The sequence below is a fragment of the Megascapheus bottae genome, chromosome 12, assembly GCF_031878675.1.
Source record: "Megascapheus bottae isolate mThoBot1 chromosome 12, mThoBot2.hap1, whole genome shotgun sequence".
In the NCBI taxonomy this organism is placed as follows: Eukaryota; Metazoa; Chordata; class Mammalia; order Rodentia; family Geomyidae; genus Megascapheus; species Megascapheus bottae.
In genome coordinates this window covers 29,702,655-29,721,852 of record NC_143520.1, presented here as the reverse complement: position 1 = coordinate 29,721,852, position 19,198 = coordinate 29,702,655, and the positions used below count along the sequence as shown (strand labels likewise).

General features: G+C 35.4%; 1 protein-coding gene across 4 annotated transcripts in view; it reads left to right on the top strand.

Annotated features, from left to right (window-relative positions):
* The window catches only part of Mbd5 (methyl-CpG binding domain protein 5), a 142,061-nt gene that overhangs the window by 86,213 nt on the left and 36,650 nt on the right, over positions 1–19,198 (top strand). For all 4 annotated transcript variants that reach the window (XR_016537261.1, XM_090342858.1, XM_090342856.1 and 1 more), the window contains exon 6: positions 1,270–3,405. Coding sequence is in view for 3 of the 4 variants with exons in the window: in XM_090342858.1 (XP_090198984.1) it covers positions 1,270–3,405 (2,136 nt within the window). In the remaining variant the exon portion in view is untranslated. The remainder of the gene's footprint in view (positions 1–1,269; positions 3,406–19,198) is intronic.

Sequence of the window (19,198 nt, the reverse complement as noted above, 5' to 3'; positions counted from 1 at the left end):
TCTTAACGTGGTGACTATTTTTAATTGAGTATACCTATAACTGCAAATAAACCTAAAGTGTACTTGGTAATATGCTCTCAGACTCAAAGTAGGTAGGATAAATACTTTCATCTCTAGTGCCTTAATAGGTACATTGTCATTTTCTTATGGAGCCACCTACAGCTTAGCATCCTTTAGAACACACTGTCTAAGCAGCTACCGCAAACTGTTGGGAATTGACATATGACATGAATTTTATTTGACATCTCTGTTTTAGAAGGCACAACTTCATAAAATAGTTAAACATCCTTGGAGGCTAAAAAACTTAAACCTAGAGTTCTGACATGATAGAGTGAAAATTCTGTATGATGAGGCAGCTTGCTTTTGTTGCCTATATTCTGTCTGATCTCCAAAAGAACTGAAAAGATTCCAAAAAGTCAGACAGGGTGAAATGTACTGGTGTAAAAAGAGAATACTCAACTGAAACTCAGTACTGATTTTAGGCATCCAACTAAATTTTAGATGAGACTTCTGTCCTAATAAAATAATTGCAGTCTTTTTCCCAGTATACCTGACTATAGGTAGCTGATTTTCAATAAGTACTGATTAAGAAATTATAGTATTATAGAGATATGATGTAAGGCTGAATGTGGTTGTACCATGGATATGTTAATTCTCATTATTACCTCCATTACAAAAGATTTAGAATTCCAGTCACTTAATTCACAAAATTAAGAGCCTTTCTCTTACAGGGTAACCACTGATATAAGTAAATCTTACTATAGCTGTCCTTAGAACATTCTGATAAGACAAAAACAGTTACAGACTAACAGATTTTCTTGTAGCAATGCATAAATGGTTGATATCACACACAAAAATTTGCCACACTAATTTCAATTTTCTGTCATTTTCTCAAAAATTTCAAACCCAAGATAGTAACATCACCATTTCCATCAGTCTAGATTTTGCATGTTCAAAATATTATTAGAATGGATGTCAGAATTTAAATACCTGTGCTTACCCAACCCAAACAGCATAATAAACAGTTAATAAGAGCCTTTGGTCATCTACAGGAGAAAAATATACATTATTTAAATCGTACAGCTTCTGGAACCTTTTCCTTAAGTGTATAAAACCACAGCTTTTACTGGCAAATTTGTATTTCCAGACAGCCTTATTTCCCATTCCTTTCCCATTTCCCTTCTCCCCTTCCCTTCCTTTCAACAAAAATGCTAATAATAATAACTGAGACTATTAACAGATTTTTTTCCTATCTCTTTCACATCTCAGATGCAACTCCAGTAGTACCTTCAAGGGCAGCAACTCCAAGATCAGTAAGAAACAAGTCTCACGAAGGAATTACAAATTCTGTAATGCCTGAATGTAAGAATCCTTTCAAGTTAATGATTGGATCATCGAATGCCATGGGAAGGCTGTATGTACAAGACTTGCCTGGAAGCCAGCAGCAAGAACTCCACCCTGTCTACCCCCGGCAGAGATTGGGCAGCAGTGAACATGGACAGAAATCTCCATTCCGTGGTAGCCACGGAGGCCTACCTAGCCCCGCGTCATCAGGTTCCCAAATCTATGGAGATGGCTCAATCTCTCCAAGGACTGACCCACTTGGAAGCCCTGATGTTTTCACAAGAAATAACCCTGGTTTTCATGGAGCTCCCAACTCCAGTCCAATCCACTTGAATAGGACTCCCCTTTCTCCACCTTCAGTAATGCTTCACGGTTCTCCTGTGCAGTCATCCTGTGCAATGGCTGGAAGGACTAATATACCTCTTTCCCCAACCTTGACTACAAAGAGTCCAGTCATGAAAAAATCAATGTGTAATTTTTCAGCTAACATGGAAATGCCACGCGCAATGTTCCACCACAAACCACCCCAAGGCCCACCTCCCCCTCCTCCACCTTCTTGTGCTCTTCAGAAAAAGCCATTAACATCTGAGAAAGATCCACTTGGCATTCTTGACCCTATTCCTAGTAAACCAGTGAATCAGAACCCTGTTATCATTAATCCAGCCAGTTTCCATTCAAGTGTCCACTCTCAGGTACCTGTGATGAATGTAAGCATGCCTCCTGCTGTTGTTCCTTTGCCAAGTAATCTCCCTTTGCCAACCATAAAACCTGGTCACATGAATCACGGGAGTCATGTACAAAGAGTTCAGCATTCAGCTTCAACCTCCCTGTCCCCTTCTCCAGTGACATCCCCAGTGCACATGATGGGGGCTGGAATTGGAAGGATTGAGGCATCGCCCCAAAGATCACGCTCATCTTCCACATCATCCGACCACGGAAATTTCATGATGCTACCTGTAGGACCCCAGGCCGCTTGCAGTGGCATAAAGGTTCCACCCCGGTCGCCAAGGTCAACAATAGGGTCCCCGAGGCCATCCATGCCGTCAAGCCCTTCTACCAAGTCCGACGGACATCATCAGTACAAGGATATCCCCAACCCATTAATTGCTGGAATGAGTAATGTACTAAATACTCCATGCAGTGCAGCCTTCCCCACTGCATCTGCCGGCAGTGGTTCTGTGAAGAGTCAGCCTGGTTTGCTGGGAATGCCTTTAAATCAGATCTTGAACCAGCACAATGCTGCCTCCTTTCCAGCAAGTAGTTTACTCTCAGCAGCAGCCAAAGCACAGCTAGCAAATCAAAACAAACTTGCTGGTAACAACAGTAGCAGCAGTAGCAGTTCTGGAGCTGTTGTCGGCAGCGGCAACGCGGAAGGACATAGCACTTTAAACACCATGTTCCCACCTACTGCCAACACGCTTCTCCCAACAGGTGAAGGGCAGAGTGGTCGAGCAGCACTAAGAGATAAGCTGATGTCTCAGCAGAAAGACTCCCTGCGGAAAAGAAAACAGCCACCTACCACAGTGTTGAGCTTGCTCAGACAGTCTCAAATGGAAAACTCCGCAGTTCCTAAGCCCGGCCCTGACGTGCTGAGGAAGCAGGGTCAGGGCTCATTTCCCATCACGTCAATGTCTCAGTTACTACAGTCTATGAGTTGTCAAAGCTCTCACTTGAGTAGCAATAGTACCCCAGGTTGTGGGGGCTCAAATACTGCTTTGCCTTGCTCTGCTAACCAGCTGCATTTTACAGATCCCAGTGTGAACTCCGGTGTGCTTCAGAATTCACTGACACAGAACCTACCTTTAAGAGGGGAAGCTGTGCACTGCCACAATGCAAACACTAACTTCGCTCACAGTAACAATCCAGTCCCCAACCACCATCTCGCAGGTTTAATAAATCAGATTCAGGCTAGCGGGAACTGTGGGATGCTCAGTCAGTCGGGCATGGCTTTAGGAAATTCTTTACATCCCAATCCATCTCAGTCAAGAATTTCAACGTCGTCCACTCCAGTGATACCAAACAGCATTGTTAGCAGCTATAATCAAACAAGTTCTGAAGCAGGTATGGTTCTCTTAGAAAAAAGTACCCAAAGGTACTAAATTTTTCTACATTTAAAAAAAATGTACCAAAATATTTATTATGATAAGAAGCTATCCTCCCTCCCCCATTGTGAAAATTCTCTTCATTTCTTTAATATTTATAATTTTATTGACAGAATTCTAGGGATTTGTCTATTGGAAAGAGTAACAGCTAAGGGGATTCCGTGTGTTTCCGTTATTTGTTGTCAATCTGTGTCACTTTGCATATTGCTTAACTTTCAGTCGGTTTAATAACTATTGGACTACAGACTGCAAAAGAAGCCATAGAAGGCCAGGTTTTCTGGTTTGAGAGTCATATCGTTGGTCTGTATCATTACAAAAACCATTCCCCCTAGCTTTTGTTTGTATTCAGGTAAATGAAACTCACTTGGATAACCCAAAAAGGCAAAAATAAATGGATATTACTTTTCTTGCTGCTGAACAGAAATAGGGGAATGGATAGGAAAAGGTGACTAGAAGTTGTGTGAAATAGGAAGCTGTCTTCTAATGTGTTTTCTTATCCTAGTTTGCTATTCTTTATTATTTGCTTGACAAAATTTAAAAATGGATATTGGCTACTTCCTTTTTTTAAAAAAGTAATAATTTAAGGTTTCTAATAAAAATAAGGCTTGAAAACCTGATTTCCAGAATTTTTGATCTTGAAATTGTTTTAAATTTTCTTATAAAACCAAACTATTGCTTTTGGCATTGACATTAAGGTTTTGAATCCAAATTAATGTGCATCTTCATTATGAAGACAAGTTTATTTAAGCAGACACATTAGAAAAGGAGCTGTTTAGTTAAAAAAAAACCTCAAAAAATCCTTATAAAAAGTGTAGAGAATCCCTGAAAAGGTAAATTTATTGAAACATCAAAAAAAACCTGGGAAAACATCAGAAAACTACTCAAAACTCAACATCAATGACTTCGAATGACAGGGAAGAATAAAAGAAGATTGCAAAGCCATTACAGTTTATATTTGAAAACAGAAGCCAAGATTATTTGAGGGTTAGAAGTAAAGCTTAGTACTGGAGTGCTTATTTCACATGCACAGATACTGGCTTCAGTCCATAGCAATAAATAATAAAACCCTGATTACTACTGAAAATGAGAAAATGCTGAAGTCCTTACTGATAAGCCATGGTGTCAATATGCATAAAGAAGTATGAGCCACATGTCTGTTGCTAATAGTAAAATCTAGTGCCTTCCCCCCTCTTGTTGCCAACTTACACTTGCCAACCTTCACAGCCTGTGTTCTGTGTTATGTTGTGATGTCAGCACTTAATGAAGAAATGCCCTATTGCCTCTTGTATCAGAAAGAATATAGATTTATAAGATACTTGAAATGACTTAGTGCCTTCTTGATATTGTTAGTTTATAAGCTCTTGCAAATTTTATTTTTAATGTGTTTAACAGGCTGATTGAAAGATGCATAAAGGGCTTCCTACTTTTCACTAATTCAATTCCATTTTAGATACTCCAACACAAATAAAATTTATTTGTATGCATTTAGAAGATTAAAGTTTCGTAAACTCCATGACTAGTTTTAACTGTACTATATTTATTGAGCTAACCTTCAGTCATTTTTGGTGAGACATAGTTAATCTCATACTCTATAGTTTTGATATACCTTACCTAAATATACTTCATTTCAGGTCTAAATTTGTATGTGCTTAATGGAAAAGACCAACGTTTATTTATATTCTTTTTCTGTCCTGATTGTCGACTATAGAATCTTGGTCCATTTACCTGGGTAAAACATCTAACCTGCATGGGGTATCAAAGTATATGGATTAGAAATTACTAATATAAGAAGATAATTAGCATATAAATAGCTAAAGGAGTCATGGTAAATATCAAGTAATGACATGAATGTGACCAATCATGTGGAAGCAAACAGATAGGATATGCTTGATAAAATCTAAGTCAGTAACAATGTTTGAAGTATTAGAACCTAATAAAAGTAAACACTAATTACTGTATATAGATCTAATGTGCAACTGGTTGTGAAATAGGTTGATGAGGTAAATATTGAGGAGGTCTTAATGTCACATCTCCTTTAGCTATAAAGTGAGTTGCATCTACTGAATATATTGTCATTGTAATTGCTTAGCCGGAATATCCAGTTACACTGACATTTATCATTTATTCTCAGACTGAGATAGCAGATGGTAGTCACAGGTATCTTTGTGAGAGTTTTGCTAGTTATTCCTAATACATGGGTAAACATTAGGAGACAGACACATTTATTCTTTAAATACTGCATATGGCTATCATTGAGTAACTATTCTGTGCCAGGTAGCTTATCTGTACTATTTATAAAATGTGCAGTTTTCTAGAACATATGGAGTCAGGATCTGAACTCAGGTCTGTCTGATTTCACATTCCATTTTCTTCCCAACTTCATAAGTTTTTCATCTAAAACATTTAGCGTTCAAAAATACTAACATATTAAGCCATGTTAGGAGTCATGTTTCTGCATTCTTTCCTTCTGCTCCCTTGGGCAATTATTATTTCTTTTATGGGTGCCATGTCAACATACTTTTTTTGGTTTTGGGGTGTGTGTGTGTGTGTGTGTGTGTGTGTGTGTGTGTGTGTGTGTGTGTGTGTGTACTGGTACTTGGACCTCAAGCCACTGCCTCCAGAGTATCTTGGATTACAGATGTGAGACAATAGCACCTATATATCAGTATATATTTGAGACATGCTGGATAAAATCTAACCATGTCTTTTTAGTCATAAGGTCATGGAAAAAAAGTGAAAGAGGCCAATTGACAACATAACCTATATACAAGTGGTAATAGCCTACACACAACAATTAATCTACTCAGTTAGTGCCTTTATTTATTCCTAAACAGTACTTCAAAAGTATTTTAAGTCAAGCACAAGTGGCTCATGTCTGTAATCCTAGCTACTGGAGGCTAAAATCAGGAGGAATGCATTTGAGGCCAACCCCAGGTATCAAGTTCAAAAGATCCTGTCTTATCCAGTGAAAACCTGGGCATAGTGGTGCATGCCTGTCACCACAGGTACACAGGAAGCTCAAATAGAACAATCATGGTCCAGGCTGGCTTGGGAAAAAAAGAGAAACCTTATTTTAGTAATAACCAAGGCAAAAAGGTCTAGAATCATAGCTCAGTTATAACAGAACCTGCCTTAGCAAGCACAAGTCCTTGAGATCAAATCTTTCGGTATCGCCCCCAAAAAATTACATTAAGAAAAATTACTTGTTGGCCAGGAGTTTGGCCTAGTGGTTAAAGTGCTTGCCTAGCATGCATGGAGACCCGGGTTCAATTCCTCGGTACCACATACATAGAAAAATGCCAGAAGTGGTGCTGAGGCTCAAGTAGTAGAGCTCCAGCCTTGAGAAAGCCCAAGGACAGTACTCAGACCCTGAGTTCAAGCCCCAGGACTGGCAAAAAAAAAAAAAAAAGAAAAATTACTTGCTTGGGGGTTAGGAGCATGGTCTACTGGTAGAGTTCTCACCTAGCATGCTCGAAGCCCTGGGTTCAATTCCTTAGTACCACACACACAGAAAAAGCTGGAAGTGGTGCTGTGGTCCAAGAACAGGGCCCAAGCCCTGAGTGCAAGCCCAGGACCGGCAAAAAAAAAAAAATTACTTGCCAGGCAACAGTGATTCATACCTACAGTCCTAGCCACTCGGGAAGCTTGGAATCTGAGGAATGCAGATCCCCAGGCAAGAAAGTCCATGAGATTCTTCTCTCCAGTTAACCACCAGAAAACCCAAAGTGTGCCTGGTGTTGGAAGTGGTAGAGTGCTAACCTTAATCAAAAAGCTCAGGGACAGTACCTAGGCTCTGACAACCAACAACAGTAACAACAGCAACAACAACAACAAAAAACAAAGAAACAAAAAAACACATGACTTGCTCTGAAAATGCTTCAATAAACATAATTTACTTTTACAGCTTCTTTTAGAATTTTTATATCAGCCTCCAAAATTGTTTTTTAGGCTTGCTTTTGATTTCTATATGTGTCTGTATTGGAAATATACTACAAATTAAGCGTAGGAGTCGGACACAATGATTGTGACCAAAAGTGGTTAACAGTCCGAAGTACTTAGCAAACATTTCTAAAACTTCATTTTTTTTATTCATTCTATTTGGTGTTGTAAAATTCCCTTTCCTATAAAGCTTCTGATGGGTACAGGTGTCTTCATTTTTTGAATATTTAATCATAAATGGAGCTTAATGCATCCTAACAGCAGGATGTTTAGCAATGTGCCTGAATTTGGATAGGAGTATTCTGGTGCATCTGGCAATCAAACCCCTAAGTGCCTAATTCCTAGTCCAAACATTTAGACCACTGAACACAGGAATGTACTTTTAATAAAACCTTCAATTTTGCAAGAGAGACAAATTTAGCATGCACATGGTTCCAGTGCCTGGCCTACAGTGCTCTGGTGCAGGAAGGAATCCAAAATCAAGTGCCCTTGCCTAGCAAACTTCCAAAGGCCTCCCAGGCCTCTTGACTACTGCACACCAATTTAGCACAGAACAAATTACCTATACCAATAATCCAGAAGCCTTAACCTGCCCAGCAACATGTTCACTGGCCCTGTGATTGGTCTGTCTGTCTTTCTTTCTTTCTTTTTTTTTTTTTTTTTTTGCTACTCCTGAGGCTTGACCTTAGGGCCTGGCACTGTCCCTGAATTTCTTTTGCTCAAGGCTAGCACTCATCACTTGAGCCACAGAGTCGCTTCTGGCTTTTTCTGTTTTATGTGGTACTGAAGAATCTAACCCAGGGCTTCATGCATTCTAGGTCAGCAGTCAACCTCTAGTCCATATTCCCAGCCCTGTTTTTACAATTTTAAGGAGGAAAAAAAATTGAATTACTCTGCTAACATGCTTGGCAACACTTCTTTCTCCCACTATGATAAAGTCATTAAACACACCCTTTTTTCTTTAAAATGATTTTTATATTGTATTTTTGCTAATAAGAGACATCTAATTGATTCTGCTAACCACATGAAACTACAGTCTGAGGGACAAGAGCATGGATTTGTGAAAGAAGAAAAAAAATGATGCAAGCATTTATTTTCCTTAACTCTTAAATATATGCAGACTAATAAGAATATAAATAAACTTCTGAAGAAATAATGTCATGAGTATATATCTTGTATATTTTTAAACTGCAGAAAAAGGTGTTTTCTTTCAGCACAAAATGGATTTGATTGAAATTCAGGACAGCCATTGAAATGGTAGGTATGTAGAGAGAGAGACCACAAAGAGTGCTTTGGGCAAATGACTACAAAGTAATGATTTGGGCTGGGGTTTTTTTCTGTTTTATTCTATGTATTTATTCTCAGAATGTGGCAGTAAAGAAAAGGGAAATTGTTGTCTCCTACCTATCCTGCATTTGGTGACAATTACAGGAAGATTAAGGAATGAAAATGTTTTGAGCAGATTGTACTATATGTTATCCTCTCAGAGTATAAGAAGTTTATGTAGAAATAAGCTTTTAGACAAAAAAAAAAGACAGCGCTTCTTGAAATTGATGATTGAATTAATAATAGCTGCTATCAAAAGTGTTTCCACCCAGTGTTTTAAATGGCTAGATTTTACCCCCATTCCAGTGCACATGCTTATAGGTTAAAATTTTCCTTCTATCCTTGTTCTTGAACCAAACAACTAATATAAATTTTGTACTGTATGATTAAAATTCTATACCTATTTTTTGAGTTTTTGCAAGAGACATTTCTTTGCTGTAAGATATTTTTACCACAGATAGTGTATTATTGTTTAAGAATGTCTCCTAATATCAAGATCACACCCCTTGTTTTGTTTATATATGTCAGGTTTAACATTTACTTGTGTGCAAAAAAATTGAAAATATGTTAAATTAAGATATAAGTCTAGTGATCAAAGGTGATAAACAGAACTCAGGGTTACATGATATGTTGGCTATTCAATGATCTATTTGTACCTTTCAAATAAATTGTCCCAATATGCAAATTGGGAGAATTGTGTTCCATTAAGCTCACTTATAAATCCTCTGAAAATCTTTCAGTGCAGTAGCTTATTTACTAAAACCAAGTGGTACAAAAACATTCAAGAAGTTTGAAAAAAATGCTCTAGATTGTAGAGAGTAATCTCAATGCCACAATAATTTGGCCCATAACAAAACAATGAAAAAAAAACAAGTACAGTATTCCTTCGGAATCACCAAAATGGATTTCATTTCCACTTTCATTTCACACTAAATTCAAATTGTAAATTTGTGATATTGCAATTTATCAACACTGCAAAGAAAAATGTGGGGAAATTGTTTTCTGATGGTTATGTTTGGAAATTTCAGGTAACAACTTGCCTTTTTATAGATTTAGAAGTAGAACTAAGTGTTGTAGCATGACTCAAATGGTAGAGCACCAGCCAGTGAACAAGTTCATCAGATGCCAAGTTTGAGTCCCAGTCTCCAACAACAATAAAAAGAAAGAGGAAGAAAAGAAAAAATAGAGGTAGACAATAGAAGTCAGGAGTTGCTGAGGAACTTCTGAGTTTAGAATTAGACCCGGGAAGCTCAGAATTCTACCCATGGCCAAAGCATAGAAGTGAATGCTTAGCACAGATACCCTAGAGCAGGACTCCTAGTTATACAACTCTCCGGGGTGTCTTTCACATTATACTCAATAAATACAGTCCCCAAATACAGCCCTACAAACCATCCCCCAGAGAGTGGGCACAGAAAGCAGTGCTTTTTAACTTCTTTGTTTCTTCCAAAAATAAGAAACTGGCATTGCAATCCACAGCAGACATGAATGTTTAACAGTGAAATATAAAAGTTTGATGACTATTCTACTTCATGTTTTTAGGAACAGATACACTGAAATGACCTAATGCTTATGTATATAAGTTGTTGGGAACAATGTCTGTAAAATAATGCCTGATCCATGCACTGTTCTCTGTGCTTTTGTTTCTATTCTATTTCATCTATCAAAATATATTAAAAATTAGTAATTACAGAATTGATTCTGTACTATTTTAGAATTATGTGGTAATTGAACATTTTTGAACACCTAGGATATACTGAACTCAGTTCAGCATTTTGGGTATTATAGGATACAATATATAGAAGGATCCAAAGTTGGCAAAATTTGTTTAAAAACCCAACATCTGCTCATTAAACAATAAGATAAAACTTCAAATTGGGATACTAATGAAGTATTTAACTATTCCCCATGCACATTGAGAAAACATAAACTATGTAAAATAAGAGTCTTACTTAATTTTTTTCCTCAACTTTTATTTTCTCAAAATAAATATTCTGTGTGATTAAAGAGATGGTTGCTGTAGAAGAGGTGAATTTGATTAAAGAACCTTAAATACATTTGTAAAATCCCTTTTTACCATTTTTTTAACGTTTTTACTTGAGTAATATGAACTTTTTCAGGCATTTTTTAGTTGCAGAGCTATTTTTTTATTTTATTGTCAGGATAATGTATAGAGGAGTTAGTTTCATTAGTCAGGTAGTAGGTGCATTACTTCTCACACATTGATACCCCTTCTCATGTTTTTGTCTCCATTTTCCTCCCTCCACCCCCTCCCAATCATCATTCTTCCCCTTTCCTTCCCTATTTCAAAAAAAACATATACAGTATACCAGGTAACAAAGTCAGATACAGTAATAACATGAGATTAACCATAAGGGCAAAAAAGAGAAGTAATGAATAATAGCACATTAAGAGAATAATACATTAAGAACAACAGTCACACAAGATAAACCTCTTGTTTCCATATCCTAGAGTACATTTCATTTGGTTTTATCCTATATACCTTATGTACATAGCAATTTTATGTGTCAAGAAAGGAAAGAGGTTAAAGGTAAAACTCCATGAGTAAGTGTTTACCTAGTATTCACAACACCCTGAGTTTGCTCAAATAAATAATCGATTACAAAAAAGTTTATGGTTTAACAGAGGCCTTATGATTATGCTAATAATGACAAGACTGACCCTAATATAATCAAAGCTATACATATAGTGCATTCAAGGATCTAAGTTACATCCTTTCTACTTTCTTCCTCCCCAGCATTTTGTCTGCACTGAGTGCAGAGACAGCGTTTGAATGATTCCGCATTGCTCTCTTCTCATCTTGTCTTCCCTCCCCTCTATGCTTTGGTTCGGAGTCTTTCTTCTTTCTATATGAAAACCAAAAAACCAGTATACCTTAGGCCTTGCTATTGCCTTTAAAAGAATGTTAGGAACTTATATCAACATTCAGAGAATAAAGATAGTGGCTAACATGTTTATATAAATATACATTAATGTGTCCTGCTGTGAAAAGAATATTAATAAAGTTCTTATTGGAAGGTAGGCATCATAAAAATTATTTTTGAATTTATTATTATCATCACTAAAAACTACTCATAAATACTGATGGAAATGTTTTGATATTTGAATAGGATTGAAAAATGAATTATATTTATTATACTCCGCCATTATATTTTCTTCTCTCTGAAAACATTTTCACATTTTCATTGCCTATTGGCAATGAAAGCATTTAGAAAGCAAATGATAATGGTGTTATGGTAAAGTAATACCTAGCATTGCTTAGGTTTTTAAATTTTATGGATAAAAATCAGTATTTGGGAATATCAGCTTACAAAGTTTCTTGGCACAGAGTTGTTTTCATCCAGATTATCTACCATGACATTTTTAAACGCTATCGGCTTGGTGTGAGTGTTGTGCCTTTTTTTGTACAGATGTTTGAGACTATTACTGATAGTTGCATATACAGCCATGTATTTATACACATATACAAATTATAACTGTATACAGAATATTGTTGGTGTCTACAGACTCTTCCAAGGAGCACAGCACCATTTTTTTCTTCATCAGATTCAACTCAACTACCTCCATCTCCAGGGCTCACAGCTTATGGTCTTGTATCAGTTTAGTTTATTTGGGAAGACTTTCCAGTCTTTGCTCCAATTGCCAGTAAGAAAAAAAAAGTTTGCTCATAATATCTTGTGTGAAATAATCTTTTTTTTCCAACTTGAGAACTTCAATATACTAGCTTGTTCCAGAATACCAGCCACCTTTTGATTATTTAACCAGTACATGTTTAATGTATAATTTATTTAAAAAAAAAAAACCCTCCTAGCAACTGCCCCTGTCATTAAATACAAAACATTTTGGCTTAAAAACTAAACTTAATTAAGCACTGCTTTAACATACAAAACATTTGCCCCACAGGCTTCAGCAGACCATAAAGTTTTTATACAGAACTATAAAATATGTTCTCCAGATAATGCTTATATGAGGCTAAGTGGTTCAAAAATAAGCAATCTCTTGATTTCCCTCCAACTATCAAAATCTGTACTAATTCAGGTTCCTCTTTGAGTCACTCCAAGCATTAATGACTGACTTTAAGAACTCAGAGTACTTTGAGGGAAAACCTCATCTATGATTTTAAATTATTGAACTACTTGGGAGCCCTCGTAAAGAAACTTGTCATCTTCTAGCCATCTCTTTTCTTGCTTCTCATCTCTTGGCAGTGAACCAGTATACTGCAGAGTCAATTTTCATTTTTTACCATGTACACTACCGCATGCATGGCATCCACTTATCTAATTTCTAGCAGTTTAAGTTGTATTATCTCAATAGATTTTTATTCAACCAACAAACCCTTTTTGAATTCCAACTATGTCCAATTCTGTGTTTGGAAATAAACAAGGAAATAAAAAAATTCCTACCTTTAATGTTTTATTTTTTATGTAAGTTTTTTTCATATATTTTTATGGTAATTTAAAGAAGGGTTACATGATATTTGCCAGATAGATGTTCATTAATTCCCATACATTGATACCCTTTAATAATTTAAAAGGATGGCTTCAATTCTTTTATACTTAACAGGAGCTAATATATAAAGAGACTTAAAACTTTCTAGTTATAATCATCTCAATAAAAATATACTTGGGGAAGAAAAAGAAGGATAAGATCTCTTTGTTATTTACTGTAGGTAAACTGAGTTTCTTAAGGGGGAAAAAATAGGATTTTTTTACTTGTAATAGATTTCTACCCTATTGTCCAAACAATATTCCTGATGATTGTATTGAAAACTAAAGAAAATAAATGTATTGAGCCACATGATTCTTATATTACTTTTACAGATGCTTATAAAAGTCACCCTTTCTTGTTTGCAAGATACAAATGAACAAAGAGGCACTATGCCATTCTATTTTGATTCCTCCAGAAAGCTTAGATGGTGGGCTTTTAAAATAATGTTAACCTCAAATGGCAACTTACTTGTATCATAAATATGAATGTCAGGTGCAACTTAAAGATGATCAAAATAACCTCTAAGGAAAAATTTCATCTACAAAGCCTTGATACACACACACACACACACACACACACACACACACTAGCGCGCGCGCTAGAGTATTGTGAAAATGAGCTGTGCCTTTGGTCAAAGAAATGGTAATCATTACATTGAAGTATGTAATTATTATTTAGCAGGCAGAAAAAAATTGACATTGAGAGTGATTGCTAGTAAATACGACTTTTTACTGGCACATTCTAAAGCTTGGATCCAAATGCAAATAACGCACTAGACTTATGTATGGAAATAGCAAAATTTAAGTGTAATGAAATATTCATGGTGTTGATTGTTTTCTGAAAAAAGTATGAATATTTAAAGAATTGTATACCTTATGCCTACTTCAGCGTTTGGTAAATCCTCTTACTTGAATCTTTGTGAACATAGTTATTATTTCATGAAATATTTCATAAACATATATTTTCAAAAAAAGGTTGTTTTACCCTCATTCTTTAAATAAAACACTCAAAGCACTTTTAAGCCAGCTAGGTTAAACTATAAATATTTGCTAAAGAGATTTTTCAAGAAGATATGTTGCCCATGCTTTATTTGTACTTAACACTATTACACAGCAATTCTACTAACGTCAACACTCCTAATAACTGGTAATGCCAGTGATAATGATAAAAACTCCTTTTATGTGTACAGACATTTACACCTTAAAAACTTTTTGCTTATTTTCTAATCTCAGAATAAGCATATCAATGCTCTATTCTTTTCTAAGGACATCGTGGAATTGTTTTTCCTTAAAAAAAATCTTCATTAGCTGGGCCTGGTGTAGTTTCAGCTACATGAGAGGCGAAGTTTGAAGGCAGCAAAAGCAATCTGGCTAGGCCCTGTCTCAAAATAAAATAAAAAGGACTGGAATAGCTAATGATACATTGTTTGCTTACATTGCAAATGAGAAGGCCCTAGGTTTGATCCCCAGTTCCATAGACCCAAAAGAAAAGATGATGGCAGCAAAGAATGCAGAAATATGTGCATTTCTGTGCTATGTACAAAATGATGAAAGTTAAAAAATAAATGCAAATTTTCATCAAAATGTTTTGATAAATATAGTCAATTCATATACTGTACACTTAAAATACAATTTCAAAGCCCATATATCAAGAAGGAAAAAGTATTGTGCTATTCTGGGAAGATAAGGCCAGCGTCACACTGTTAAAGTACTGCAATTACTAAAATGGAAACATTCCTATATATTTGGGTGAGGCTTAATGCTTAATCAAATGGAAGGTTTACTACAATGACACAGCATAACAGTAAAGGTTTCAGTTATTTCAGATCTTCTGTACAAATTGGTTCTAATTTTAAATTTCTATATGTGTTATTTAAAACATTATTTAAAACAAGTTTATATATGTTTGTATGTTTAAAATAAAATTATAGTTAAAAAGATATGCTTACAAAGGATATTTGTCAGACCCATGTATTATATAAAATAATATACCATTTTGGGGAAAACATTTTAGAAAAAAAATAGGTTGCTTTTCAATCAAATATGATTTTCACCTTCCTTCCCTCATCCACCTTTGGACATTTGGATAACAGCAGAGATTTCAAAGACTACTATTTTCTAGGATGTCCCCTAAGAGATAACTGGATCTGGGTTAGGACCCACCATGTAGTGGCTTATTTGACGTTTCCTGAGTTTTGTCTTTGTTTTTCTCCAGAAAATTTTATTGTGTAGCTTCAGTTAAGAAACACAAATACAATTATAAATAACTGAAATCTCATTTTTATATGTCAAATTCTTTCATCTTAAGCATAATACTTGTTATAGGGATGCTATTTTGGTTGAAAACTGTTCTAAAATCCTAAGTACAAAGTATTGCTAATTATTAGAAAGGCAAAAAATATTAATTACTATTTTCATCACTATTAAAAGTAATGACAAAATAGTGTTGGTGAATGATGAATACTATTACACACTACATATAAAAATGTAAATTGAGGGCTTGGAATGTGACTTAGTGGCAGAGTGCTTGCCTAGCATGCATGAAGCCCTGGATTCAATTCCTCAGAACCACACAAACAGAAAAGGCCTGAACTGGTTCTGTGGCATAAGTGGTAGAATGCTAGTCTTCAGCACAGGGAGGCTCATGAACAAAGCCCAGTCCCTGAGTTCAAGCCCCAGGACTGGCAAAAAAAAATAAGTATATAAACTGAATATTTATGGATACATCACTAAAAGGTAGCTTGAAAATAAATATTCAGAGCTTTCAAAACATGTAAACCTTTTTGTCGTAGGCAGTTCTTGTTCAACAATTTGTCCTTAAAAAGTAATTGTGGAAAAACACCAAGATACATCAGTAATATCACAATACTGCCTATCATAGTAAAAGATGGAAAAATGTTTATGCTTATACTATAGTATATGTACTTTATAGTACATGATACTATAAAAATGATTATGTTGCTATATATGAGTAAACATGAATGATATTCATACTATATTCATAAACGAGAAAACTAAAATATCATTATAGCCTACCTATGATTATGAGTATACATGTATATCTGGATATGTAAATACACCCAGGAAATAAAGCTATATGCTAAATATGGATAGTTATCAAAATAGATGGCTTTATTTTCTAATTTATGATTTTAATCACATTCTAGATATGAGGGTCCTTTTGTTGATTAAAAGCAAGGTTAGAAATAGCAAAAAAAGAATTTTAATGAAAAAAAATCCATGTTGAGAAAATGAAGCTTTGTTGCCTTATTGACCTTTATACAAAATAATGGTTTCACTGTGGAGTGTGTATAAAATGTTATTTGGATCATTTCCATATATACCTCAGTTGCCTTCTCATCCTCTTCCATCCTACGGGCTTCATTTCTCCTCCAAAATGACCCTCTATGACTTTTTAAACTGACTTATTTTGTCTAACTGGATCATTTCTAATACCATATAATTGATAGAACGTGATCTTATCTTTTCATGAGTTAGAAAATACTTCATTTTGTGTTTATTCCACATTCTCTTTTTTATTCAGTAATGGGCCTAGACTGAGTTTGGTTTATAATTTGGTTGTTGTGAATAGAGCTTCAGTAAAAATAGGTGTGGCAGATGTCTCCATTGTATGTTGTCTGGTTTATTCAACTACATATCCAGGAAAGCTATGACGGGAAATTCTGTTTTTAGTTTTGTGGAGACTCTCTAGACAGGCTTCTATAATGCTCTATTTCCATACAGGCTCCTGTAATTCTTCTATAAACAATCACTGCACTTTTTTTTCTTTTTTCATATATATTTTTATTGCAATTAGTAGAAGGGTTACATTATGTTCACCAGATAGAAGGTGCATTACTCCACAAACATTGATACCCTTTCTCATGTCTCCCAAGTTATTTCTATTTTTTTATTAAAGAATTTATTAAAAATCACTGCACTTTTTTTTTTTTTGCCAGTCCTGGGCTTGAGCTCCAGGCCTGAGCACTGTCCTTGGACTTTCTCAAGGTTAGAGCTCTACCACTTGAGCCTCAGCACCACTTCTGGCTTTTTTCTATGTATGTGGTACCGAGGAATCGAACCTGGGTCTTCGTGCATGTTAGGCAAGCACTTTAACCACTAGGCCAAACCCCCAGCCCATCACAGCAGTTTTTAACCAACATCTGCATTCCTACCAACAACACATGAGGATTTCTTTCCTCCCAAACCTTCATGCAAGCATTTGTTGTTTGCTTTATTAATTTAATTTTGTATTAACATACATTTGTGGGATGAGGAGGTTTTGCTGTTGTTTGCTTTGTTTATTATTGGGGTAACTGAATCACTGAAGTGTGTTCATTGTTTGTTTTGTGTCTATACTGAGGAACTGGGGGTTGAGATGTGAACCTTGTGTCTTGCTTGGCTTTTTTCATCAGGGCTGGTGCTCCAGCATTTGAAACACAATTCAACTTCTAAGTTTTTGTGGTTAACTGGAGATAAGGTTCCTGTGGAATTTTTTTTTTTTTTTTTTTTTTTTTTGCCTAGGTTGGCTTCTGGCTAGGGTCCTTACATCTCAGGCTCTTCCATAGCTAGGATTACAAGAGTAAGCCACCAATGACTGGCTCAGTGTAGCTTGTTTTCATATGTTTATTAGCCATTTGTAATTCTTTTAAGAACTGTTCAATAGATTGGTCCTTTTCAAAACCTGGATTATTTAGAGTTATTGAATCTTTTAGTTCTTTATACATTCTGGATATTAATCCCTTGTCAAATGAATAATGACAAAAATGTTCTCCTATTTTGCAGGCTATCAATTCACTTCCATAGTTTTTCTGATAAGAAAAATTTTAATTTGATTCACTCCCATTTGTCATTTCTTGCAATTGGCCCCACCCCCATTTACCTCTAGTAATTTCAAAATGTCAGGCCTTACATTAAGATTTTTTTCATCTATCTGGAATTAATTTGGTACAGAATGAGAGTTAGGAATGTACTTCTAGTCTTTTACATATGGCTACCCATTTTCCCAACTTGCTGAAGCTGTCTTTCCTTCAATACATGATTTGGGCATCTTTGTAAAAAATCAGATGGCTGGTGAAGATCTTCTCCCACTCTGTAGGCTTCCTAATTAATTTACTTCTGGGGTCCTCTGATCTATCCCATTGGTCTACAGGTCTGCTTTGGTGTTAGTACCATGCTTTTTTTGTTACTGTGGCCCCAGTAAGATTTGAACTCAAATATTATAGTGTCTATAGCATGGCTTTCTTTTTTCTCAAGATTTCTTTGGCTATTCCTTGGCTATCATGCTTTTATTTTGGAATAGTTTTTTTTTTTCTGTGAAGAGTTTCCTTGAATTTTGCTGAAGATTGTGTGGAATCTGTAGATTTTTCAGTCATATGTCCATTTTCATAATGTTGATTCTGCAGATCCATCTTCAATTTTTTTCCAGTGTCTTGTAATTTTTATGGAAGGGGTCTTTTTACCTTATTATTCTGAAATGAGAGGGTTTTTACTTTTTATTGTATTTTTCTGAAATGAGTTTTTAATGGCATAGTTTTCATTATTTTATTCTTAGAATGATCTTATTGGTTTATTGACAAATTACTGATTTTTTTTGTTTTTTTGGTTTTTTTTTTTAATTGGGGAAGTGGAAAATGAGCTGACTGTCTGGGACCACAGCACAGACTCAGGAACTGTAACTATGACCCTGAGTGGTAAACTACTGTTTTTATTTGTTTTTTATATAAAAAATATGTTTAATATATTTAATGTTGCTTTTTGTAACCTGCTTTACCAAGTGTTTATCAGACCTAAGAAATTTATTTGATGGAGCCATTAGGATATTTTAAGTATAGTTTTATATCATCTACAAATATGGACAACTTGACATCTTCTTTTTGTATCTGCATTCTTCTTATTTCCCTTCCTTTAATGCTGTATCTAAGAAATGAAGCATTATATTAAGAAGAGCAAGAGTGGATAGCCTTGACTCGTTTCTGA